Raw genomic sequence first — 14,711 nt, 5'->3', positions numbered from 1 at the left:
GACTGCTCTGAGAAAACACTGGCAGGCACTTTGAGTGCACAGCTTGATGGCAAGGCTTAAGTAAAGCAAGCACAAAGAGTTTGCATGAGGAGGTGTTTTTGAGGGGGAAAGGGCCGGAACTGGGTGGGGATGGCCATAGGAATTAGCGTGGCCATGGGCAGTCAATGGGTGGGCAAATAACCAAGCAACACCTAGAAGCTGTGCGTCCCTCTTCATAAGCCATTTGTCCCCCCACCTGTACTCTAAGGATAACGTTTTGCTTATAGGTGCCTAATAGCCCAAACCAAAAATGTGCACCTGTTTTTATAACTCTATCGCTGGGTGAAGGCTGCCATTGTGCAATGGGACAGAATGTTGGAGATGCTTCGCACCTTTCAGCCGATAATGGAAAGACTTCCATGCAAAAAAAGAGGGCTGGTCAAACAGATGTCGGAATCTGTTTATTAATGACGTAGACTGGTGAATCATTTCAAAACCTCCACAGTGCCTCATATATACAGCGACCCAGGCTCTCTAAGGGATCACTTGCAGTAAGCTGCCAGACACTGTGAGCCGTTACCCACAAGCAAAGGGAAAGTTCCAGAGCCGTTACCCACAAGCAAAGGGAAAGTTCCAGAGCGAGAAGAGAAGAACCCTCCCCCTTCACAGCGAGTCAAGTAAGTGGCATTCTCTGCGCATGGAAGGCCGCATAGCCCTTTAGCTGTATCATTGGCCTGGTCGGCAGCCGGCGTGGAACCTGGAGTTTGTTCTCTTTTGTCCAGTGGCAGTGTAGCATCCTAGCCGCCGCGTGTTGCATTCTTTGCTTTCTTAGTTTCTTGCACCCGTTTTCTGGCGGCCGCAATCGGTGCTGTGGACATTTATTCTGTTATTTGTTGCTTTCTTGAATGAATATTGCGCGCGTGTATAATGGGCATTTGAATGTGTTTGCACATGCCCGAGTACAATATAAAAAACACGGATTAAGTTATATATATCCCGGGTTCGCATGCTCGCCAAGCAACAGGTATAGTAACAATTTACTTACGGTGACTTTTTTTGTGAAATGTTACGCATGTGTTGGCCATTCTGAAGCCCTGACTGCATTTTACAATTCGGTGGTTGATCAAGGCCGGCCTTTGGAAGAACACAATTCCCTTAAGAACACATTTTTATAAATATGGTGCCCGAGATGTGGCATAGCTGTGAAATTACGCAGCGACAACGTAAATGAGGAACATTTCTAAAGAAGCCTTTGTGTGACTAGTTCGACATTCTAGTGAGAAGCCAATTCTTGTAAATGTGTCCCCAGAGTCCGGCATAGGGCAGACGCAAATGTAAACAGTTTAACCCCCGCACAGCTGTTTATCTTTTTCAACTCTACCAAGTATTAATTCCACAACGCATCCTTAACGGAATGCTGCGTCATAATCTTGTAACAAGTGCAATACTTGGCTCTTTTATGGAACTCAGAATATTTCTATCATGCCTTTTAATAAAAGTGCCGTATTACTCGATCACAACATTCGAATATCGCGTTTTTATCAAGCGCTTTAAGGCAGTTAACGCTTGTTTCTATGCGCTGCTATAATAGTTGTGATTATGCGCAATGTTAATGGCGCCCATTGCGTCCATATCGGAAGGATGAAGTGTTGAGTCAAGCTCGACACGTGAACCCTGAACAGACGCAGCACAAATGTCAAAGGCGAGCCCTGCACCAAGCAAACCACCTCACGAGTCGAGAGTACACGCTAGCGGATGTACCCCCGCCCCCTCCCATTGTCAGAGATGGGACTCGATCTCACGTAGGCTAGCAAAACAAGTGGGGCTGTGTCCCTTCACATGCGAGTGTCTGGGCGGGGGTTTGGATGCTCCGTTGCCACTGGTAACATTCTGTCAATGTTTGTTCTGAGCCTCATTTGTATCTGCACCTCAAAGCCACGCCCCCACTCACCCGCCTGTTTCCTGCTGCATATTTTACATCATTCAAGAATACAAAAAAAAGTGAAAATACTGATCAAACCCCTACGTGTTATGTTGAGTTGCAGATGTATTCTCATAATGCATGTCTTAGACACGAGCAAGGCTCCCGGTTTTGTGCTGTTTATTTTTTCAACATTTGATCTGTATCCATATTTATTTTTTGTAAATCCACTCGGATGAAAAAATAAATTGCAACTACTGCTTTTCTACTTTTATTCAAATACAAAATAGAGCTGGGTCCTTGCACATCGAGCCATTTTCTCTTTAAAAACAAACAGCTGATCCTTATGCTCACAGTATAAACATCGCTGTAGCCTTTTAAAGTATTTCAGAAGGAAATACATCTCCCTTATCAAACTAAAGAGCTAATTAAGAAACACGAATTTCCGCTTTTTCCAATTTTTACAAATAAATACTGAAAAGGAAACAGAGAGTTTCCTCTGTATTTATGAGTAACAATCCATATAAATGGCAAACTAGCATACAAGCGCATAACTGTCTACAAGAGGCTTTTTTCCCAGGCTCTTTTTAAGTTATGTTGATTTATACCGTTCGCCGCTACCACCCAGGGCCAGTCTCCAGGCGCTGAAGTGTGTCTTTATAGTATTTACATCAATAGGGAAGTGCACAGAGACCTCTGGTCAGGTGCTAGCTGTTCAATCTTTGTGTTTTTATTTACAGCTCACAATACTTTGCATTCTGGTACTTGTAGTCTCACATGTATGAAGGGCAAACACACTACAAGTACAATAAAGAATTCAAACCAGTGGTCGAAGTGAGCGGAAGTGGTTGGGAGCGGTGTTCCTCTACTTTCTTAAATTAAGTATTACTGTTCCTTCACTTTTATTTTAAAAATAAACCATTCCGGAAAGGTTTCATTTTAAAATAAAAGTGTAGGAAGACGTTGAAACTTGAACTTTGAGTGCACTACACTGAACGTTCCCTTAAAAAGCAGGTGCATGTGTTTGGGAGATTGTATAGTGTTTGGGAGGGGGCGTGGTGATGGGGTTTTTGGGGAGTGGGTGCAGGCCAGCAGGGAACATAGTTCCACTACTTCTTTTCGTACACTTCGACCACTGAAAATGACAGGAGCTAAAAGCCAGGATGTGAGGAATATCACGTGCAGGCTCTGCATACAAACAAGTGTGAACGATCAAAGAGTGATACTAAGTGAAAAAGTGTGCAGTAGTTTATAAAAATGTGGAGTACTCCCCAGCATTTACTTTCCAAGTAGAACTGTTTGGCAGAACAGAAAACATGTTGCAAGGCCAATAAAGATTTTCCACACATTCGTTACAGAAAGTCATGATTCTATTAAAGACTCGGAGGTGAAAGATTATGCTCTGATCTTCTCTTTACTTCTCGAGCAGCAAAATATAAACAATTATGAAAAACAAATAACTAATAAAAACTACAATTCCCAAAAACCGCAGCGAAGTTGTAGTCCGTTTTTTATAAGTCCAGAAAACCATGTGACTTTCCCAGTCCAATCACATTACTCTTCTCCTCATAAACACTGTCCACCCCAAACTCCTTCCTCTTTCTGCCGCTGATCGAACACCGAATAACTTGCACCTCAACCGGTAGACGACTTCTTTTATTCTTTACTTTGCGCCCTCTTCACGACGCTGCTGTCTTATTCTCTGCTCCTGTCAAAAAATATAAACTCCATGAAATATCTCTTCCTGAACAGGTGGGCAATCGCATAATAACAACAGTACAATAACATTTCCAATTATAACACTCTTTAAAATATATCCTGATATCATTCATACATTACAGCAAATGAATTGGGTGGGATAATCTTTTGCCTCCGAGTCTTTAATAGAATCCTGACTTTCTGTAACAAATGTGTGGAAAATCTGTATTCTATGTCAAGACTCGGAGGCTCTGATTATGCTTGTTTAAAGCTTACCACCAACGACGCTATCTGTTCTACTGGTCTAAAATAAAAATTCTTTAACGTTGTTTCATTAGACCAGTCTGCCGCCTTCAAAATATCATCCAGGCGAGCCCCTAACATAAAGGAAGAGGACGCCATAGCACCTCTAGTAAAATGTGCTCCTAATTGTCCTATGTCAATGCCTGCCTCTGCCATGCACCATCTCACCCATCTTGCCAAAGTGGCTGTAGCTACTGCTTTAAAAGGCTTTCTGATCGCTACCAACAGCTGAGATTCCCCTGTGGGTCTCACCCTATCTGCCTTGCCCTCATAAGCTTTCAGACACCTAACTGGACATAATCTGGGCTTTTCAGGGAATGCCATGTATTCTACAGTCTTAATCCCCGTCTTTGTCCTCTTTTCAATGTAAAATATAACAACAGTAGGCGAAAACGACTCCCTGTTCGTCTCTAACGCCTTGACCTCTGACACTCTTTTGTAAGAAATTAAGCATAACAAAGTGGTTAATTTTGCCCAAAGAGCTTTCCCAGAAAGATTCTCGTTGTCCGGCCAGGACTCAAGCATCCTCAAGACCACACTCACGTCCCAAAGCTGTGAATACGTAGGCGCTGGGGTTTCATGCACCTGACACCTTTTAATAATCTGCATATCAATGGATGCTCACCTATTGGCTTTCCTTCTATGTACTCGTGTCCTGCAGCACCTGGCTCCCAGACCCCATCGGCTGGTGTCCAATTCTATTACTATTACCAGGTCCGGGGAGGAGCCAAATATCGCCTTGCCATTCCATGCCTCCATGTGGTAATACCAGCATTCTAGCTCTGTTCTCGCTTCCTGAGAAATTGGCACTTTCTGTTAGTAAGATAGGCCTTTCCTGATATGTTCTACCTTCAACCTCTGCAATGCTCTGTAATGCAGAGGTCCTGGAAAAATTGCTTGTATCGATGATGACAGACGCCCTACCAACCTCATTATCTACCTCAGTGCAATCATCTGTCTTGTCATCAAGCTCTTTATTTCTTTCTTGATGGAGTTCACCTTCTCCAAAGGTAGTCTGAGCGTGCCCTGAACTGTTTCTAGGATGAACCCCAGAAATTCCATCGACTGGGCAGGTTTCATTTCTGATTTTTCCCAGTTTATTAAAAATGCCAACTGTTGTAGTAAATCTGAATCTGCTCCCCCATAATCTCTCTGTCCTGGCACATCAGGCAGATATAGATAGGTATATAATCAGTCTGATTCCCTATTCTCTGGGGTGACCTACCACTGGTTTCACTAGTTTGGTGAAGCACCAGGGAGCTGATGCTAGACCGAACGGTAGGCATGTGAATTCCCATTTCTCACCTTTCCAGAGGAACTGTAGTAGTCTCCTCTGGTTCTGCTGAATCGGAATTGTTAGATAGGCGTCCCTGAAGTCTATTCTCGCTAACCAATCCCCTCTCTGTAGGATGTCCCTTAACGAATCCCTTCCATTTTTGAAGTGTCTGTATGTGAGAAAATAATGTAGACCCCTGAGGTTTATCACCGGTCTTACCTTGTGCTTGCCTTTTACTAAAAACAGGTTGCTTAAAACCTTTCTGTCCCTCTGTGGCTGGACTGATTGCCTTTTTTATTTTCAGGAATTCTATTTCTTTGTCTAACAGATCTTCGTCTTGCTTGCTGAACCTTATCTGTTTGGGTATTGCTTCCTGTAACGGTTCTTGCCAGAAATCTAACTGAAACCCTCAAACCGTCTGCATCACCCACGCATCTGAGGATATCTCTGCCCATTCGTCTATGTGTAGTCTCACTCTCCCTCCTACTGGAGGTATGTCTGTTTCCCTCACTCTCGCCAGCGTGTTTTCTTTTCTCACCTGTAGCATTCTGGTGTTGTTTTCTGCCACTGCCTCTCTAGCCTCTACCCCTGCTTCTTCCTCTGGAGGGGAAGAAAGGGTTTTCCCTTCGGTCCTCCTGTTCTTTCCAGTGGTATCTGTCACTGTAGGACCTGTTATAATGGTATCAACTGGACGAGCGGCCCTTCCCTCTTCCAGCCCTGTCAAAAACCTTTCTTCCAAAAATCTTTTTGAGTGATGCCTGAGCCTTATCCATGGATGCATAAGTATTGGCGAATTTAGCCATGTCTTTTATGAACAAATCACCAAATCGTTTCCCTTTAGCTGCAGCCGCTTGCTCCGATGAGGCAAATTCTCCTACTCTGGAGTCCATCTTCATCAGTATGGATCACCTTCTGTCCGTCGCTAATGCTGTATTAGCATTCCCCAACAAGCATAGAGACCTCTGTGCCCATCCGGCAATGATCTCTGGATCAATGGCTTCTTTCTTCAGCTTGGCCTCCTCCGCAAGTTGCCATATCCTTGCGATATGGCCCAGCATGTCTAATAATTTGTCTTGGCATGATCTCCAAGACCTGTCTATGCCTTTCTTCACATCTCTGCGGTACCTCCCCAGGAACGTTAGAATTCTTTCATCGATCTCTGGCATGTCTGCTACCCCGTCCGGGACTCTGGGGCATTCAGCCCTCAATTTATTTCTAGCCTGTTTGCTCAGGGGTGTCCTGAGCCTTTTCCTTATGTATTCCGTTATGTTCTCTGGGGGTTCCCATTCATTTGACCTCGGATGCACCAGCTCATCTGGGTCGAATTTGTCTCTTCGAGACTCTTCATCCTCCCTCCTGCCTCTTTTGTTTCTGGGCTCCCGCCCTTCGCTTTCTGAGGAGGTTTGATCTCGTGACGCACTATGATGGTCAGATTTGCTACTGCTCCTGCAGTAGTCATCAGATGACTCATCTGAGTTGAAATTATATTTATCACAAGACCTTGCTTTCTTCTTGTAAGATTTGAACCTGTTTGGTGAACCCGGGGGGGGGGGTCAGGGTGCTACATGCCCTGCAGGTTTTTCTCTTTCTTCCCACTTTGTCCCTGCGCGCTTTGCTCAGATCTGTGATGCTCTGAGACAAAGCAGCCAGATCTTGCATTATGCCCCTTTCCTCTCTATTGGGTCTGCCGGCACTGTCCATTCTCTGCACTGCCTGACTCATGCGCAGACCACTAACATGTGGTCCCTCTGAATCTTCTGAGTATCCACTCATTTATGCAGATGTGCCTTAGATTTATTTAGTGCCGTTTCCTTGGGTTGCCCCCGTCAATCTGAATGTCCTTTTCTTTGTAGCTTTGCGGGCCTCTTTATATCTCTGCAGTTTTTGTTGGGACTGTGCCCATCTTTATGAAATTAATAAAATATTTATCAAAATATTTATATGCTCCGTAATGGGCTATACCTCCTGATTCTGGCAGATATGAGGGCTCTAAAAGAGTTTATCTTGTGACTGTGGCCGTCAACTTACTGGGCCTCATTCCGAGTTTGAAGGCAGCCATGGTGCTGTTAGCGCCATGGCTGCCTCCAAAATCATTCCGACTCCAGTCTGGTGAATGGAGTAATTACCGGTCCAGTCCAAGGTGGGCAGGACCGGTAATTTCCCATTCACCAGAGCCATTCCCCATTCCCATTTGAGCCCCCATAGGGCTCAATGGGAAGGGGGAAGGCGGCAATAACGGTACCGCAAATTATGGTACCGTTGTTGACCCCGGTATCCCTTTGCGGGTCCCGTCCTTAACGCCTGCTAAAACCAGGCATTAAGGAAGGACCCGCAAAGGGAACTTGTAGTAGGTCGCCAAGGGATTACCGGCAATAGTGTCATTACCGGTGCCCGGTATGCCTTTGTGCCCAGCTTGTAATGAGGGCCACTGGTTTGCAGCTGTGGCTTATTGAGCCTGCAGTGCTGCTTCTTGGCCACCCGGTGGCGTCTATGTTCTTCTCTCCGCTCTACCCGCCGGCTGATCTCACCGCAGTGTTGTGCGTCGTGCGGATCCGATAAATATTCAAGCTTTATCCTTCAAATAATACTGTCGGGCTGCACTCGTATAAATCACTCCCAATCTCTCCTAATCTCTCTCCCATGGAAGTTCACTGGTGCGCCATTACGAACTTCCGCAGCAGAGTGCCTCCTAATGAGGACTAAGACTGCCGGAGCTCAACGCCCCGTCGCGCTCCTGTCACTAGTGCGGATATGCTCCGCCGAATCTCCCCTGACGCTCTAAGCATTTATAGACAGTAGACTTTACACGCGTGTGCTCATTACATCAATAAACATTCACACACTAAACATATTAATGTAATGGAAAAAGGAACTTAGCTCAGCTGCTCGAGCAGCAAAGAAAGAGGAAGGAGTTTGGGGTGGACAGTGTTTATGAGGAGAAGTGTAATGTGATTGGACTGGGAAAGTCACATGGTTTTATGGACTACAACTTCGCTGCAGTTCTTGGCAATTGTTGTTTTTATTAGTTATTTGTTTTTCTTAATTGTTTGTTTATATTTAGCTGCTCGAGAAGTAAAGAGAAGATCAGAGCATAATCAGGGCCTCCGAGCCTTGACATAGAATCACATGATTTCACCATAAGGGACCAGCAGCAACCTAAATTAGAAAAAAGGGTCTGGCATTACCTTGCTGTGAATTAACTTCCCTGGTGACACTTTTAGTGGCTTTGAGCATTCTGTATGGCCATTATTCGCTGCACTTATTTTTTTAGGACTTTTGCCTAACACCAGGCATATTGCATAAAGGTTCATTATGCTCAAACACACTTTATAGGTTGTCACCTTCTGTTTCTTGGTGAAGCCTTTTGGGGTTTCATAGATGAACTGCGCGTGTTATTATAAATAGCAGTGAGCTTGATTATTCTCTAGTATAATAAGTAAACACAACGTGGGTCCTACCTGTACTTTCATCATTGTAACTCGGCATCCTTTTGTTGCAGGGGTCCTTGAGAATGTTGGCGCTGCAAGTGTCGTTGGTCCTGCTCCTCCTCAGCGCCCTCTTCAACGTCATCTCACTCGCAACGGATTTCTGGATCACCGCCCCTGGTGGCCATTTTGGACTCTGGCGGCTCTGCGCTTTAAACATATGTGGAACTCTTGGAAAGGGCGGTAAGAGGAGAATTTGTTTTGGCTGGACGGAGAGGCATGCTTCTAGCAATGCAGAGGATCGGCACATGTTCTCTACAAGCTATAGATTGCAGAAAGTAGTACAGCGAGGGGAACCGAGGTCCCAAACCCACAAGGGAGCATTATACATGATATCAGGAGATGTTTGTTTTATATAAATGGAATTGGAAGATAATAGCACCATTCTGGTATGATCACAGTAATAGTCCAGTGCCTGAAAGACAAGACCTGAGTTCAGACGAGCAAGATTTGGTATCACCACCTGGGCAGTTCAAAACCAGGGTGCACAATTATCAGTGCGAAGCTGCCAGCCACACATAGAAGTCACACGCCCTTATTTGCAAATAGAAGGTAGAGAGTGAGAGACGTGCACCAAAACGTCAACAATAATGTGCACTTGGGGGCACTGTTGCACACTGTTTGGTATTTTGTGTAGATTTGGGGCCTGGCGGTATTTTCTTACCGCCGAAAAATAATTTAGCAACAATTACTCCTTGTATTCAGATTGGGTTATGTATAATAATAATACAGTGGATATGCATTATTTCAGTACACAGACATGCGTGGTTGGTATGCGTGGTTGGTGGTATTTTTGGTGAGCATAATTACTTTGTTTTATTTGTGGCCCCAATATCCAGAACCCCTTATTTTTGTTTAGATTTTTCGTGTAATCACTAGAGAGACCTCAGGCTTGCATTTCAGGAACACCACATTTTCATTTTTAGTGTGCCACCATGGGCAATTTCTCGCTGTCTTATCTACGGCAGCGAGCTATCATGCGGTATCTATCACCAACTTATTTAAGCCTGGTGAGCTATGTCCAGGGCCTCCCTTTCTGCCGACTCATAGACCTCCAGCAGACTACAACACACACAGTTAGTTATAATTGCTCATACTGAATGACATTGTGCACACAGCTGCAGCCAAATCTTATTTTTAGCTACCTTAAAAATGACAATTGCACTGTCTAAACATCTCCCCACATCATCAGCACTGTATTGGTAAATGCACAAAGGAAAGAGAAAATAAAACACACCACCCGTCTGCTTTCAGATATTTTTGTGTATTATAAAAGTTGCATTTAAACACGATCTCACTCTTTTACAAAAATGAATGAAATAGCACAGTAACAGCATTATTTGTGATACACTGAGAAGAGAGTGGCAGGGAACAAGAATTCAATTTGCAACATTAAACACGTGGGTAAAGCACAGGAATCTCCTTTCCTACACTGACTGAATATTTTCGCACACACTCAGCCCCCACACTTCAGCGAGATAATTACCAGGCTTGTTCAGCATGTAACTTCTTTGGCTGGTCGCCTTCTGGAGGGGTTCACCCAGCAAGGACAAGCATTTGCTGTCACTCAAACTGGGACTTGTTGACTGGAAATCCCAGTCTCTGCTACCAAGTTGAATCTGCTTTAGCAATCAGGCATACCCAGCTATCAACTCAGTCCTTCTCCGAGCTGTGTCAAGATATCTCTCCCCAGCTTCTTCCTCGAGATTATACAAGAAAACTCTGGTTACCTCCTACCAAAGGATCCTAACCAATAACATTCTATCATGCCCTAACCACCCTCTGCACACAATAGCTTGGCTTATACAGTTGCAACTGTAACCAAACTGATTTCCTGCTTATTCGAGGTCTTTGCTTCCTGCAAATACTGTGGACAGAGCGCAGATAGAAGCAAAAAAAAAATCTGAATGTGCATTTAAATGACTTTCAGAGCCTGTCATTTTCCATTCATTTTGCACTGGAGAACACATTATGTTTTTAATGAGTTAGCGTGTTAATTTTTTGTTAATGAGGTTAGTTCATTAATCCTCAAATGTGTCTCCTGCAACAGAGGAATTTCAGGTAAAAATAGTGCGCATTTTGAATGTACAAATGTGTGCTTTTAACTGTGAAAAAAAATGATTTACGTTTTATATGTAAAAATCGTTTTTGACTGAATAACCTGCCCTCACTTATATGTCCATGTTACACTGGCAACACCTAGCTTGAAACAATTGCATCATAGCAATGCACCAAACCCATGCAGTGGTACTGCATAAATAAACATGCTACACATTGATCCTGTGCAGTAGTGCTGTACTCTGTGCTGTACTCTGTGTTGTAACACGCTAAATAACCTTACAAACCCTCCTTTTTTTTTAGAACTTGGCTACGATCCAAGCCAATTTTTTAAAAAAACAAGTTTGCCCCCCATCCTTCTTTTAAAATGCATGTGTATTGGGATATCTTTCTCTTCCTGACGTAGCTACCAAAATCAGCAACATTTTCATTTTTACTGATAGCACAATCAACCAACCACCCATGATTAGCACCAGGACAGCCAAACCCACTATTGAGCGTTCTCCCCAGGTTCCCCAATTAAATCTTTCCACTTCTTATCCCCAGATTACTAACTGTAATATTGTTTTTTCTCAGATTCATTTTTATAACATGTTTTTCTTTGTGATTCAATAAAAACTCCACATCCGGATCTATTGGAAAAGTGTGCCTTTGAAAGAAATCGATATTTTCCACTTGGCTTTCCCAAATATCGTTTGTTACATGAAACAATGTTAACCCTCCAATTGACACAATTGTATCCTTTGGAACCTGTAAATAAAAAACATTATATTTCACCTGTTTAACCACATATGTTCCATGGTTCAAATGTACTACTGTCATGTTCTTTAAGCAGGTGCTGACCAACCATTTACCTCTGACCATCTTAGCCTGTGCCAGTTCTTCACTCCCCATATTGCTAATAATCACCTCACATCCTTCTGATATACTTGGGTCAGATTTCAAACCACAAATAACATCTGTGGCATCAGGAACAAACGGTTTACCTGGACACATATAATTTTGTTCTTTAAATTTGACACATGTTTCCAAATTTGGTATTAAATAACCTTCAGGCTCCCATGACTGAAATGCCACCACTTCTGGAGTCTTAATCTTAATAAATGCGTCCTCTTGCATCACATCCGCTTGTTCATTTAGAATGATTGCAGTTTGATTTATGAATCTTACTTGTTCATCCAGTCCCCCTCTAATCCCATCTAATGTTTTCTGTATTATTTCTAGGTCAATACTCAGTTGTTGCGCTTTAGTACTCAGTGTTCCTACCGAAATAGCATTGGCTGTTGATATTGTGGTACCTATTATGGCTCCAACTATAGACATTACCAATGATATCGCGAGCATCACCGCACCTCTCTTTCCTCTCCTCTTCTTAACGTCTGCTGAATTAACAAATGTTTTCTCCAATTGCATCAATATATCTCTTATCGACTGCTTAGCGTCCTCTTTTCTTATTTCCAGCCACTCTTTAGTCTGTTCAATTTTAATGCCGGTATTGTTCAAATGTTTTTCGATCAAAATCTCAGGATTCAATGGTATGTAGATATTTTGGAATATCATCCTTCTATCACTCATGATGAATCCTGGTGCCTCTTCCACCGCGATACCAGATGCTGGTCCAGGTTCAATGACAACCTGTGCTTCTGAATTCTTGAAGATCCCTCCAAATATCATCATCATTAAACATATTGTTGGTGTCATCTTCAATGCTGATCGCTTTGCAGCCTTGGTCTTCGCCCCCCCCTCACGGCTTTTCTGGAATCCGTCCACGTGGGCTCCAGGACTCCATCGTCTCCCGTGACCTCCGGTATAAATAGTTAATGTTCTAAATCAAAATAGAAAAGAAACAGATTAAGTATATAGCACAATACTAACTTCACCCTTTTGCCAAAAATAAAACATTTTTTTTTCTGAAATTAAACACAGGTTAAAAAGAAAATAAGCATACATGAAACAACATTTTAAATTCAATGCATTTTCATTCTGCATACCAATCCCATAAGCGTCCATTATATATTTGTATTTATTTATTTATTTATTTATTTACATTTTATATATATTTACATATATTACAGTGTTTATGTGCCATTATAATAATCAACTTTTTAACTTCTCTGTCACTGCCTCCTGACTGTACCCATTTATTTTATCTTTTTGTGTTCAAGAGACTTTCTGTTGTATTGTGTGCATCAGTGGGCAGTAGCCCCAGGGCTTTCTGTTTCTACATGCTCAAGCTGCCTGATCTCGTGTCTGGGATGGCATGGCTTGATCTGATTTACATGGACAAACTGCTCTATCGCTGTTTCACCTTCATTCTTCAAAATTTTATAAACTACAGGAGAGATCTTATCTATAATGCGAAATGGCCCCTGCCAGGCTGCTAGAAATTTAGAATTTTTCTGTTTACTTTTTCCAAAATGAAACTTGTACACCTGATCCCCTACACTTTATTCTCTCACTGATGTTCTTTTATCATAGTATGTCTTAGCACTGTCAGCAGCCCTTTCCAGATTTCTCTGCACAAAAGCAAATGCATGTTGCAAATGCTTCCTCAGTTCATCAATGTGCTCATGAACTGTGGATGCACTCACAAGTGTCTGCTCATGTGTTCTGTATAGTAGGTGTTGTGGTAACACCATTTTCCTACCTGTCAAGACCTCATGGGGGCTAACACCTGTTGCTTTGGCAGGAGTTGACCTGATTGCCATTAAAACTAACGGTAGATGTAAATCCCAGCTGGAACCTGCTTCTGCCACAAATTTCTTTAAAATATCCACAACAGACCTATTGCTCCGTTCAACTCCACCTGAAGAGGCTGCCTGATATGCGATATGTAGTTTCCTTTTCACACCCAGTATTTGCCATACCTTACTCATTAGAGTACTTGTGAAATGACTTCCTCTGTCTGACTCAATTCTTTGTGGCAACCCAAACCTTGAGAACACATGGTTCACCAGCAATGTGGCTGCTGTTTGCCCACTACAATCTGGTGCAGGAATACATTCAATCCACTTCGACATCAAACATATCACACTTAAAATGTAACGGTTTCCTCTGCTTGACCTTTTTAAAGGGCCTACATAGTCTATTTGCAAATCTGACCATGGGAGAGTTAGGCCTCTTTTCATCAATGGGGCTCTATGCATTGGTGAAGCAGGTTTAAATTGGGCGCATACTAGACACCCTCTAGTATATAATTCCACATCTTGGGACATATGTGGCCAGTAAGCATAATCTTTTAGTATTTCCAATGTTTTTTGTGAACCTCTGTGGCCTGCAGTTATTGCATCATGTGCATGTTGTAGCATTAGCCCTCCTAATGAAAGGGGTACCACCCACTGTATCTGTCCTGTTATGGACTCTCTAATCATGAGTCCATCCTGCAGTCTAACTTGTTTTTTATTCTTTAATAGCACCCTCAACTCTTCTTTTCCCATACAATAATTTTCTGTTAAAGGGTTTTGTTCAGGATCTATCAAATGGTTATAATATATTCCCAAAATTCGATCATTCTTTTGTGGCTCAATCAAATCTTGGTCTGGCAATTCATGACCCCACTGTACCACTGGTTGCTCTGTCTCCTTTGGTGTTTTAGAACGTGTTACTGCATCAATTTGTATTTCACCCAGTAAATCATCTATAGGTAGCAATTCTCCCATCACAGCCCCAATTTTAGGCAGGTGGTCTGCTTTATAATTTCCCTCCTTATCCTCTCCGGGTGTTTTTAAATGCCCACTAATTTGTCTCCAGTATATTGTCAAATCATTTTCTGACACCAATTTGTCTATGGCTTGTATCATTTTTCCATGTTTAAGTGGCTTTTTGTTGTATGTAACCATGCCTCTCGCTTTCCAGCCAGGTAAATACTCCACAAAGCTATTTCGTGCACAGTCAGAATCAGTCACCAGGACAATTTCACTGAATTTATTATCAACTGCAGTAGCAATTGTTTTATAAATGGCCGCCAATTCCGCCACTTGACTGCTTCTAG

General features: G+C 42.8%; 1 protein-coding gene across 3 annotated transcripts in view; it reads left to right on the top strand.

The window, feature by feature from the left end:
• The window catches only part of LOC138450006 (lens fiber membrane intrinsic protein-like), a 189,606-nt gene that overhangs the window by 19,909 nt on the left and 154,986 nt on the right, over positions 1-14,711 (top strand). For 2 of the 3 annotated variants that reach the window (XM_069604810.1, XM_069604809.1), the window contains exon 2: positions 8,677-8,845. In XM_069604810.1, coding sequence (XP_069460911.1) covers positions 8,689-8,845 — 157 coding nt within the window. In that variant the 5' untranslated portion in view covers positions 8,677-8,688. Of the gene's footprint in view, positions 1-480; positions 657-8,676; positions 8,846-14,711 lie in introns of those variants that run through there. The other variant, XM_069604808.1, reaches the window with a different exon arrangement.

Source organism: Ambystoma mexicanum, chromosome 1p (assembly GCF_040938575.1).
Source record: "Ambystoma mexicanum isolate Mex_15411 chromosome 1p, UKY_AmexF1_1, whole genome shotgun sequence".
NCBI lineage: Eukaryota > Metazoa > Chordata > Amphibia > Caudata > Ambystomatidae > Ambystoma > Ambystoma mexicanum.
This window is presented reverse-complemented; position numbering and strand designations above follow the sequence as displayed.